The sequence below is a fragment of the Balaenoptera acutorostrata genome, chromosome 12 (genome assembly GCF_949987535.1).
Source record: "Balaenoptera acutorostrata chromosome 12, mBalAcu1.1, whole genome shotgun sequence".
NCBI lineage: Eukaryota > Metazoa > Chordata > Mammalia > Artiodactyla > Balaenopteridae > Balaenoptera > Balaenoptera acutorostrata.
The window spans coordinates 21153427-21165497 of NC_080075.1; the positions used below are offsets into that span (position 1 = coordinate 21153427).

The 12071-nt window shown below is 37.6% G+C and overlaps 1 protein-coding gene and 1 non-coding gene across 5 annotated transcripts in view; one reads left to right on the forward strand and one right to left on the reverse strand.

Moving 5' to 3' along the window:
- CTNNA2 (catenin alpha 2) overlaps positions 1-12071 on the reverse strand; it is a 1204911-nt gene that overhangs the window by 1059615 nt on the left and 133225 nt on the right. For 2 of the 4 annotated variants that reach the window (XM_007193017.2, XM_007193015.2), the window contains exon 1: positions 4017-4092. The exons of the other annotated variants lie outside the window; for them this stretch is intronic. In XM_007193017.2, coding sequence (XP_007193079.1) covers positions 4017-4059 — 43 coding nt within the window. In that variant the 5' untranslated portion in view covers positions 4060-4092. Of the gene's footprint in view, positions 1-4016; positions 4093-12071 lie in introns of those variants that run through there. 4 annotated transcript variants of the gene reach the window in all.
- Positions 6813-6915, forward strand: LOC114239237 (U6 spliceosomal RNA). Its single transcript, XR_003624418.1, has one exon. It is a non-coding gene; the product is annotated as a U6 spliceosomal RNA (small nuclear RNA).

Here is a 12071-nt window from a genome sequence, read left to right on the forward strand (position 1 = left end):
CACAGTCACCTGGAGGGCATCTTCGTACACAAACCCATCCAGAGAGTTTCTGATTCATTCGGTCTGGGATAGGTCTGAGAAACTGCTTTATTTTTATTTTCTATTTTTTTTTTTTTGCACTTGTAACAAGTACCCAGATGATACTACTGGTCCAGGAATCACACTTTGAGAACCACTGCTGTAATCACAGCCCACGGCCACACACGCCACCAGGGAAGCAGTGATGAGGAAGATATGGGATATCTCTGTGGAGATCCTGGGACCAGAAGCAATAACACTGTTGTTATTACAATTATCACTGGAATCATTATTATATTTTCTGAAAGGTACTTATGCTTTCTAGGGGATCCAATGCCTTGAAGCGATTCTTAACAGGGAAATGAAATGGCATACCAAAATCATTTGGGTTTGTTTTAAACCACATGTGCGCCAACCCCCAATATCCCCAAAAGTTCTGACAGTTTCCCCAGAAGATGCCTTTTCTACTGAGAATCACTGCCATAGTAGTGATCCCTGTGAAGAATGTAAAGTAACAGGGGGAGAGAGTCACACCCCTCAGTTCACCGAAAGAAGAAATGAAGGTCAAGGTATAATCCCTTAAGGGAGAATAAATGTTTGCAAAGAAACTGTATTCCTAAGTAATTTGAAGTTATTTGAGGGCTACAAAAATAAGTCTTCCAAAAATATTATCTAAAATACAATAGCAGTTCTCATTTTCTGTTGTTAATAAAGGAAGGTACCTCTAATATTCAGGCCCCCTATTGTAAGACGGGCTTTTTTCTATAGTTGAGAAGAGTATGTGTGTATATGCATCACAGGCAGGAGTAGAAGTTGAGAAACAAAAACAGAGAAGGAGGCATCTGATTATACTTCAAACACCCCTAGAGAGTAAATCTAAACGGAAGGTGAGGGGTATTCAGCACTCTTCCTGGTAGTACCCTGGGTATGGAAATGGCCTGATCAAGTAGCTTAACTATGGGAAAGTCCTGCTTCTTATTTTCCACGATTAACTTTGCTCAATTTCAGCTCATTTTCTCTTCCTCTGACTCTAAGGAGGCAGCATGTCGCCCATCACTGTCCTCTACGTGATAACCATTCAAAGCCCTTGCTCAGTGAACTGACAGGTGACCCAAGATGCAAGTTGCTGCTGCAATTAGAAGATCCATCACCATTTTTAACCAAAATTGAAGTAATGTGTAATTTCCAACTGTTCTTTGCTATTTGCAGTGGAAGGGGGTGGGGCAGTTAACTCTAACGCTACCCTCAAGTACTGCAATATCGTCAAGGCCTCTATGTATGGTAAACCCGTACCTTTTAACAAAACACAGAAACAAACACTGCTGAGCAAAAACATCATTCTAATAATTTTAAAAGGTTGTAGGGGCTTCCCTGGTGGCGCAGTGGTTGAGAATCTGCCTGCCAATGCAGGGGACAAGGATTCGAGCCCTGGTCTGGGAAGATCCCACATGCCGCGGAGCAACTAGACCCGTGAGCCACAATTACTGAGCCTGCGCGTCTGGACCTTGTGCTCCGCAACAAGAGAGGCCGCGATAGTGAGAGGCCCGCGCACCGTGATGAAGAGTGGCCCCCGCTCGCCGCAACTAGAGAAAGCCCTCGCACAGAAACAAAGACCCAACACAGCCAAAAATAAATTAATTAATTAAAAAAAAAGGTTGTAATAACACTTCATGTCTAAGCATAAATGCCTACTAAAGAATACCTTAATATTTTTAAACACATATTAAATAAGTATTAAACTATTAAATCCTCTTCAGAGCCTCTTTTTGCTTCTACCCAGATAAACAAAACGTCACCAAAAAGGACTATATGAAGAAAGCTCCACAGCCTGAAGGTCGCCAGGATGACAAGTTTAGACTAATAGTATATAGCCTAGAGCTTGCTGATTAAAAAAGAAATAACCATGTCCATATCTCACTGAAATGAGTTTTTATACTTATAATAGCATACACATAAAATTTAAAACTATGTGCCAACTTAATAGAAATTTACTACTCTTGGTGTATACTAATAGAAAGCCAGTAATTTGAAATTCAAAATGAAAACTAGTATCTGTCATATTCATTTCCTTGCTTTTCACTACATTCATAGTCTCATCATTTAAATTCATTTTGGAGCATAAACAGACTCAGTCTACTCCTAAATTATGGCTCGTTTTCCATTCAGATGTAAACATATGTGTTATCCAGATAAGCAGTGCTAAATCTATATGCAGTTAGGTTTCCGAAGTCCCAACAAGCACTCTGTTTTTCTAAACAAAATATATCTGACCAAAGGTTAACACTGTTCTACCTATTATCCTTCAGCAGCATTGCAATTCTGATTTAGGCAGTAGATTCCAAAAACCGAAAATAAGAACCGTTAATATTTCAGACAACATATTTTGAGAAATTATCTTTATAATACAAAAGTAACTTCAAATTATTTAATAGGAACATATTATTTAATTGGCAATTAACTTATTCTATGTCCTTCTAACCTCCTGTAAATTAGAATTCCATATGCAATGATTATATAACTTTAATCTTCATAAAAATCTCAACATTTCTTATTCAGATTACAGCAAAATAACCATAAACTGCTCTCCTTATCTTTCATCTTGCTGTATAATTCCACCCAAACTAATTTTTGGAAACATTTCTTTTCTAGACCAAAGTAACTGCTTGACTCTCTTGTCCAACAAGTCCCAAGTCTTTGTAACAAGGCTGTCATTCTACTTTCTGACCATGGTCTACTGGATCTTATTTCTTTAACATAAGTCTTCTGCTCTAATCAGGTTTGGACCACATTATAATATAGGGTTCATGCCACTTCCCAAAATCCCCACCTGGAACACATTCCTTGTCATCCTCCAAAATCCAGACACTGATTTCACATTGTGTCTTCTCCATAAACCCTAAATTGCTACTGGATTTACAGTCAGTAACAGAAGACCTTACTTTTTTCGTAACTGGCTCATTGTTAAGAAATTGATATTAGTTTTACATAACCCACTAGATTTTAAACTCATTAGGGCACAAATCAAGTTTTTGACCTCTTGTCTATCATCTGTACAATAGGGAATTACATCCTTCATAAATGTTTGCTTAAGTATACATATATAAAATGTCCCAAATACTTACCTAATTTTTTTCAAATATCAATTTTTATCTTTTCAATAGTAGAGTCTATTTCCTAGGGAGTAATAATTTTTAAATTTCTTTTGGACATATTTTTAGATATAGGTCAGTACTTCTTAGAGACCTAAAACAAGTGATATCTTGGTATGGTTTAGAGAATATAAATTTATACAGTTTATTTATAAACTATTTATGTTATATTTATGTTTAAATTTATATTTGGGTTTCTTTTTATTTACATATTTAAAAAAATACACAGTTTCACTATTTATTTTAACTGGATCACTAGTTTTTATTTATTATGCTTTAAACCTGGGTGTCATTTTGTTCAAGAAAAAGTAGCCTGAGGGCTTCCTTCAGCAAAGTAGTGAGGTCTGCCTTGGTATTTGATTCTCTGCTGAGATCCACGAGGTGAACTCTTTGTGAAGGATTGTACAAGCTCTCCAATTTGGCCCACAATAGCCCTTAGGAAATCTTTCATCTCCTCATTGACCCAAATTGTCTTTTGTCCCCAAGGCCCAATGACTCTTCCTTTCTCTGAATGCCATCAGTATTCCATCTAATCAGAATAGCTACCACATATTTAATTTGAATACAGATTGCCTTGTACTGCTCTCTATATGCTTTATATAAATTTTGTCCTCTCAAATACACTCAGGGACAGGGACTTTGCCCCCTTTACAATGATTAGGACAGTACTGAACATTTAGTAAAAATCTTATGAGTACTCGTGGACTTGATTCTTTGCCAAGTTCAAGTCTCACAGTCAGACACACACACAAGCACACACAAAATGACTCTAGTTAAAATACAATACCAGTGCTCTTATGCAAAAAGGAGATTTTCAACTCAGAATGCACCACTTTAGATACCACTTACCTGAAAAACGAAAGTGGTTTTCCTCCCTCAGAGTGCCTTCCATATTCTAGCAGAAAAGTCAAATCCCATATGCTCCAATTCTCCCTTCCTTCATCCATTTATCCATCCATTCACTCATTCACGGCAAATGTACTAACCAGCCAATGTGAGCAAGGCCCAGGCAAATGCTGTGGGAAACATCAAGGTGTATCAGACTTGTTAATGCTGATTGGTGAGATGAGACTGGCTCTGACTCATCAGATGTACAAGCAAGAACCATTCACCGAGCAAGGAGTGTTCAGAGTGTGAGCTTGGCTGAGGATTGACACCTCTAGGACCAGTATCCTTCCATTTCACCAGGGCACTTAAACCAGGTGGTAGGCAACCAGCATCTCCGAACTTTGCATGCACTGGTGGAGCGATATTGATTAGTTTGTGTAACAGAATAACGGGGAAATACTGAACGCCCTTTTGAACTGCAGCCAGAAAAATGCCAAAAACAAAAGTGAGCAAGAGTATGAAAAAGCATTCAAGTAACCCCAGGATGGAGATTCAAGAAGACAAAGTAATCAGAATATTAAGACATGATATAAAGAAATAAATAGAGATATTTAAAATTGCTCAGCTATTTTAAATTGTTCAGTGATTATAACAATACTTAATTAGTACTTAAGGATTTGTATTTTTAAAGCAAGCTCTAGTGTGTTATTATATTTTATTTTAAAAGTCAAAGTTAAATCCATTGATGTGCTGGTGAGTTAACAAGGAATTAAGTTGCAGAAACTCAAATGATTTAAGCCTAATACCGCTGCCTCTTTCAGTTTCCCATTTTTTTTTTACATTCTTTTTTTTTAAATTAATTAATTAATTAATTAATTAATTTATTTATTTATTTATTTTTGGCTGTGTTGGGTCTTTGTTTCTGTGCGAGGGCTTTCTCCAGCTGTGGCGAGAGGGGGCCACTCTTCATCGCGGTGTGCGGGCCTCTCACTATCGCGGCCTCTCTTGTTGCGGAGCACAGGCTCCAGACGCGCAGGCTCAGTAGTTGTGGCTCACGGGCTTAGTTGCTCCGCGGCATGTGGGATCCTCCCAGACGAGGGCTCGAACCCGTGTCCCCTGCATTGGCAGGCAGATTCTTAACCACTGCACCACCAGGGAAGCCCCAGTTTCCTATTTTAAAGTGGCTTATTCACCTGGTGTAACCATCAGGTACTGCTGTGCATCTGTGGCAGCTTAGTAAAATGGGAGATAATTTACCTGCATTGTGTTATCCTTGCCCCATTCAATTGAATTACTAGACTTGAGAGGTCATAACACAATATAGCAATTATATTTGCTTAGAAGTCTTTTGTAGTGAAGATTGATATTTCAGTACCAGTGGGACTCAGCATATATGCCTGCTGATAAATCACCTTATTAAGCTTGTTGTTATAGAAAATCATATGTGAAAAGAGAAACAATAACCCAGGTTTCCTTCTGGTCATCTGTGGCATTAAATTTTGTGCTTATGAGACAAAGAGTACCTCATGTGATATGCTTTTGTAAATACAAAAATAAAATGTACCATGGCATTTAGGAAATGAAAATGGGCTGTTGAGTCTGTACACTTCAAAGTAGTAGTCCTTTACATTTAGTTCATGATATTTACATTTCACAGCAACAAAGATTTCTCTGAACCTGGCCCAAGATTTCTCCTGGTCATGGGCCAAAGTTTATAATCATTAAGAGTTTCATGTTTCTATCAGCAAATCCTGGTGTACAGGAGTGAAAGAGAGCCCTGGATCACTGAGAGTAACAAGATGTGTATAACAAAGTAATGTATGAAGACACTAGTATGTGGTGAACACTCACATATATTATTACCTTACGATATCTTCTATTTGCCCTGAGGTCAATACGATAGTATCCCAGTTTTATAAGATAAGAGAACTAAAGCACAAGAATGTTGTTATTTTCCTAAAGTTGATGGAATTCAACCAAGATTTGCTTCAAATCTGTTTTCCCCACCATACAATGCAAATTTCCCTAGGTTAAATACTTTACTTCACAGGGGGCAGACAAGCTAACAAAATACACAGCTTCAAGTAGCTTCACAGAAATATGTAGATAATAAATCTTAATAGGTTATTTAAGGTAACTAAAGCATTTGGGGACCATTTCTGACCTTACATTTTGTCAGAGAAGACTAGACCTTTCTAACATACATCTCTTGGCATCGTTCTCAGGATACAAGTGAATAGATAATGCATCTTATCCAATATGGCAGTTTTTTATTTCATGCAAGTTCAAAAAGACTTCATCAAATAACTGACTCTTTATGGGTACCAGCCATCTTCATTCTGAGGTGACCAGAATCACCTCAGGTGAGTCATCCATAAACTTATCAGCATATTTTCCCGTTCTCATCTCCTTCCCTGTTGCCTTCTTGGAAGATAGGTTTGGTCCCTCTTTTCTACACCCTTCCCTTCCTACCTCCTAAGGCCTCAGTTCCATCAATCACAACCTCTGCTTTGTATCTTCAGTTCATCCCTGATTGCTGGCTCCTTCTAGTCAGTGGAAAGTCCTTGTCCAAGTAAAAACTGAAAATACAAAAGAAAATAAAAACTCTCCATCCTACTCCTTTCTTGACATCTTCTACTTCCCTTTCCCTTTGCTGCCTGGTTTCTTGAGAGGGCGGTCTACAATGTTTGTTCCATTTCCTCACTGCCTACCCATTCCCCATCCCACACAATCTGGCTCCTACCCTCACCATTCCACTGAAATTAGCCTTGCAAAGTTACAAATGATCTCCTAGTTGCTTAATTCAATGGATGCTGTGTGCTTCCCCAGCTTATATACTAAAATTGGAAAGACGTGGAGAAGATTATCATGGTCTTTAGACAAGGAGGACAAGCAAATTCATGCAGTGTCTCATATTTTTATAGTAGGAACTCATTTTGTTATATATAGACATATATCTAGATAGAGAATATATTTACATACAGGAAAAAATCTAGAAAGACACACATCACAATTTTAGCAATAGTTCTGCTGGGTGATGGGATTTATGGCAGTTCCTAAATTATACATATTTATGTATATTTCCACTTAATATATATATCTTCACTATATGTATATCTATCCATATATATTCAACTTACATAATGGTCACATATACCTTATCTAAATAAAGATAAATCTATCACCTCAAAATATCCAGTGGCCCCTTTTCAGTTCTTATCTTACTTGACCTCTGAGAAGTATTTGACAATATTAATATTGTACTCTTTCCTTGGCTTCAAGGACACCACTCTCTCCTGGTCACCACTCTCTCCTGGTCTTCCTCTACCCTCTTGGCAACCTGTTCTTAGTCTTTCCATGCTCTACACACAGTCTCTGGGTGGTCTCATTCATGTCAGTAGTTCACATTATGTTGAAAACTCCCAAATCTATTTCTCAGCTCAGGGCTCCTGCTCTGGTTTCAGCCTCTTATAAGCAATTATTTATTAACACTAGTTTTCCAAACACTTCAAAGTCAACATGCTTAAAAGTGAACTCATCAGTTCCCCCTCAAACTGGTCCAACTCCTATGTCATATGTCAATGAGTAGAACCACTCACTATCCATCAAGCCCTGTCAGAAATCTAGGAGTCATTTTTAATTCCTTTTCTTTCCCTTACCTCCTACATCAAAACACTCATCAGGTCAAATAAATTCTACCTCTAATATTTCGTAAATATCACTTTTTTTTTTTTTTTCTCCATCACTACTGCCTTGATCAAGGCTCTCATTATTTCTTCCGTAGATTATTGAAAAGCCTCTTGACTGGTCATATTGCCTTCAGTCTTAGCCCCTCTGATTCCTCCCCTATTCTGCAGTGATTTTTTTTCCAAAATATAAATTACATCAGGTCACTGTCTATAGAAAAGCCTCTGATGACTTCCACTGCAAAAGGATAAAGTTCCAATTATATTTACTGTCCTTCAGTATTGACTCATTACTCAGCATTCAACCACCTTGCATCTTAAGTTTTTATGAACTCTAGATTTAGTGAACTGCTAGTTGTTCTCCAAATATATTATATTCTCTGATACCTCTAAACTTTTGCCATGTCATTCCTTCCACAGGGAAGCTCCTTCCCTGTTTTCTTCCCTTGATTTACTCTCAGTTATCCTTTGAAACTCAACTCAGGCATCATTCCTTGACCTGCTCAGACCCACTCTTGTTTTCAGAGCACATTATGCTTCCCTCTAGTGTGTCCTAAATCACACTCTATTTTAATTGTTCATTCATTTGTCTTTATCACATTAGAATGTTGGAATCCTTGAGGACAGTACTGAGAATTTAATTTTTTAAATAAACACATAAGTAATGATTGGCATAAAAGAGGCTGATGTGATGTGAGGGAGATGCAAAACAAGGCCTCTTGAACAAATTTACTCACAAAACATTACTGTGTCACTCTTCAAAATCACTAAAGTAAACATAGGTGCATCTAAGGGTATTTGTTCAACCCCAATACTGACAGCTTAAAGAGCTCAAAATTCAGGAAGAAGTCCAGGAAAAAATTTAGAACTTGAATTAGAGCCATCCCTACTGACAAGCATAAGGTCTTTCGAGAAGGCACTTTGCTACAGGAATGTCATGATGTAATGCAGGGAACATAGCACAGGAAGTGGGAAACCTAGTTTTTACTTATATCTTTACTTTCCAGCCACCCAAATGATTCTCTTGGCAAATCACCTGCTTTACCTGAAATTCTAGGGCAGCACATTTGTGAGCCAGAAAGAACCAGATAGTCTTCTATATTCCCTTTAACACTAAAATAATTACAACATTTCAGTGAGAATGTTTTCAACCACTTATTTTCAGTTTTTATAATACAAACCATATGACACACTAACTAGGTACGATTATCTGGGGGCTTATTGAAGATGTTCCTTAAGGACTACCAAGTAATCTTTGTTAACCAAATTTAAATACTGTCTTTCACACACTGGTATTACGGACCTCACAACAGGAAGTATGACTCTACATTGGCTCTTCAATACTAGAGAGAAATTACCTGTAATCAATGGGTAGAACCTTGATTCAGGCTCCTCTCTCTCCTCTGACCAAAGACAGGCATGCATGAATACTCCCTCTGACTATAATATAACTGATATGGAAAATACTGCATCTCACAGACCTTTTCCTCCACTAATCCCTCAAAGCTTGCTGCTCTTTCTTTCAAACACAATCTCAGTTCATTCAAATATTGTATATCCACAGCTTTGAGTTAGGGCTTGATCCTTCTCCAGCCCGAGAAAGAATCATAGTTTTTTTCCATGGCAATTATGTGGAATTCCACATGATTGGAATTTCCACTTTGCCATTTCTTAGTTTAAGTTTGGGTTTGTCACCAAATGAGATCTGACAGCAAGTCAGCTAAGGACTTCTGGGAAAGGTTTTCTTAGGGAACAGACAGACATGTTATCCTTCCCTCTGCACTACTATTAACTACATGTGACTGCTGCATCCATTTGTGACAATGAGAAGAAATAATGACCACAGCTAAGGATAACAGAGTAGAAAGAAGGAAGCCACTTGGGTATTTTATGACAATAATACATTCAATTAGCTAAGACTGAAACTATCCTGTCTTTAGAAACAGTAGATATGTCTTCATATTATTTGCAGCCCAAAACCCTCCTAATTGACAAACTACTGATTGTTTTCAAGCATTCTTTAGGTTGAAATTGGCAGACTTGCAGTACATACAAAGGGGCTGGCAAACTATAACCCAAAGGCAAACTCTGCCCACCGCCTGTTTTTGCAAATAAAGTTTTACTGAAACACAGTCACCCTTTTTCATATTGTTTCCAGTTGCTTTCCTGCTACAACAGAAGTGTTGAGTAGTTGTAACAGAGACTGTGTGGCCCACAAATCTGAAAATATTTAGTATCTGGCTCTTTACAGAAAAATGTTTGTCAGACCCTATTCCATATCAGCAGATCTCAGCTCGGGGCTGTATCACCAGATAACGTTTTCCAAGGGCCATTGTGGATGTTCCAATCATCATGAAGTTCTACAGGGTCAGGGTTGATTAATGTCATGCAAAGTTGAAGTCCCACGCTAAAAAGGATACCCTCACCCAAAATATCAATAGTGACCTTGTTGAGAAATACTACTCATACCTAAAATAGCCCTTAATTTATGCCATGTCTTGGGCCACATGAATATTTTTTTCACATGACACCTACCACCACAAGTGTGGTAAGTTTACCAGCTCAGGTAAATAACAAATTAGAAGTACATTGCAGAACACATTATTCATCCTCATTAGATATTTGTTGATTAATTAGAGGAAATATATGTATTGTTACTTTAGGAGATACTTTTAAAATTAAAATTTTCTGTTCTAGGGGCTCATTTAGATGTAAACAGAACACTCCAAGTTCTGTTCTAAAATACAAGTTGGCTCAGCACACAATTTTTATTGAAGCATACTTTATTTTACATTCATGCATTTTTAAGTGCTTTCTACTTTCAATTTTACAGAGTGATTGTAATTTCTTTGGAGTTCCTTTTATATTAAGCAGTATTTTATAAATAATGATAATTATTCTAATTCCTGCTTTAATAAAAAGACCTTAAAATATTTCATTGGAAGGAATTAAATTAGCCTCATTATAGAGACCTGAGATCTGAAAGAAAAGCACATGCACCTGAAACCACTGGAACTGTTTCACAATCAAGAAATACATACTTTTAACTACATAGTCAACTGAACGTGAAAATTATAGGGGTATAAAAATATGTGAATTGCATTCATAAAAACAATTCAAGGGATTTAAAAGAAATCTATCTTCAGTGGAATATACCACAGGTCCTAGAAATCTTAGCTCACCTAAAATTGTTATTTCAATCAAGACACTGCAAAACTAACGACTAGGAAAATCAGGCTGAGGCACTGCTTCAGTGAGACCAGAAGGATGATAGAGTTAGTGGTTTAGGCATTTAGAAAATAAAAAGATAGCACTTCACCTTTTCAGATTTGAGCCAACTGTATTTTTTTCTGCTTTGCAGAATATGGAAGACAATAAGAGGAAGGCATTAATGTGCTCTGAACTTCATGTGTCACAAAAATTATCCCAGTTTACTACTAATTCCTTTCATGTTCTTTGAGAGTTAGGGTTTCTTGTATATTTATAGGCCAAAACCACCTAAAGATTTCCTCAGTATTCATGAAAGAAGTGCCACCAACTCCTCTCCTATCTAAAAGGACTGCGCTGTATATATGAAAATGATTCGCTATGAAACAACCCCCTGGTTAGACAGCAAACACTGTTAAGGTACGTCTGCCTGGGAGACATGCAGCGGTTCTGTGACTCTGGGCAGTGGAAAAGTCATTTCAGCTTGGACCCCAAATATGAATAACCCTGCCCACACAAAACACACAAAAGAAGTGTAAAAAAAAGTGTAAGAGTATACACCTCTCGTGGGCATACAGGACATTGATCCTAACAAGCATGTAGCTGGTGGAGATAACACATGCAGGACGATACACCCACATCGACAGAACTGGTTGAACAGACAGATAAAAGCAAAATTAGGACTTAGCATACCAGGCATGCAGCATTATGAGCACAGCATAGGAGAGAAAAGGGAAACCTCCAAAACGACTGTGCTTGGAGAGAATGCTGAGAAATACACCAGAGAAACTCAGAGCCTCAGTAAAATGCAGCAGCAAAAAAAAAAAAACCTGCCATGGAACACACAAAACAGGATCCCACAACAAAGAAGAAAAGAACACAGCCAGGAACAGAGCCTGCACAATGAAGCGTTTTAACCAGTTTTCAGTGACCAAGAAATGGAAATTGTTATCCCAATATACTATCGATTATTTGTACATTGTTACATTTATGTGTATAGTAAAATGTACATAATTCTCAGTTTAGAGACAAACTCAACCATTTGCAAAGGGAAAAAAAAATTCAGTTGTAGAAAGAAGTTGAAGGCTCACCCACATGGTGTTGTTTGGTATATGTACCTGGATCAGTGGCTCCTCCATCACAGTCACGATCAAGGTTTTAATGCCCCAAAGGGGCAAACGTT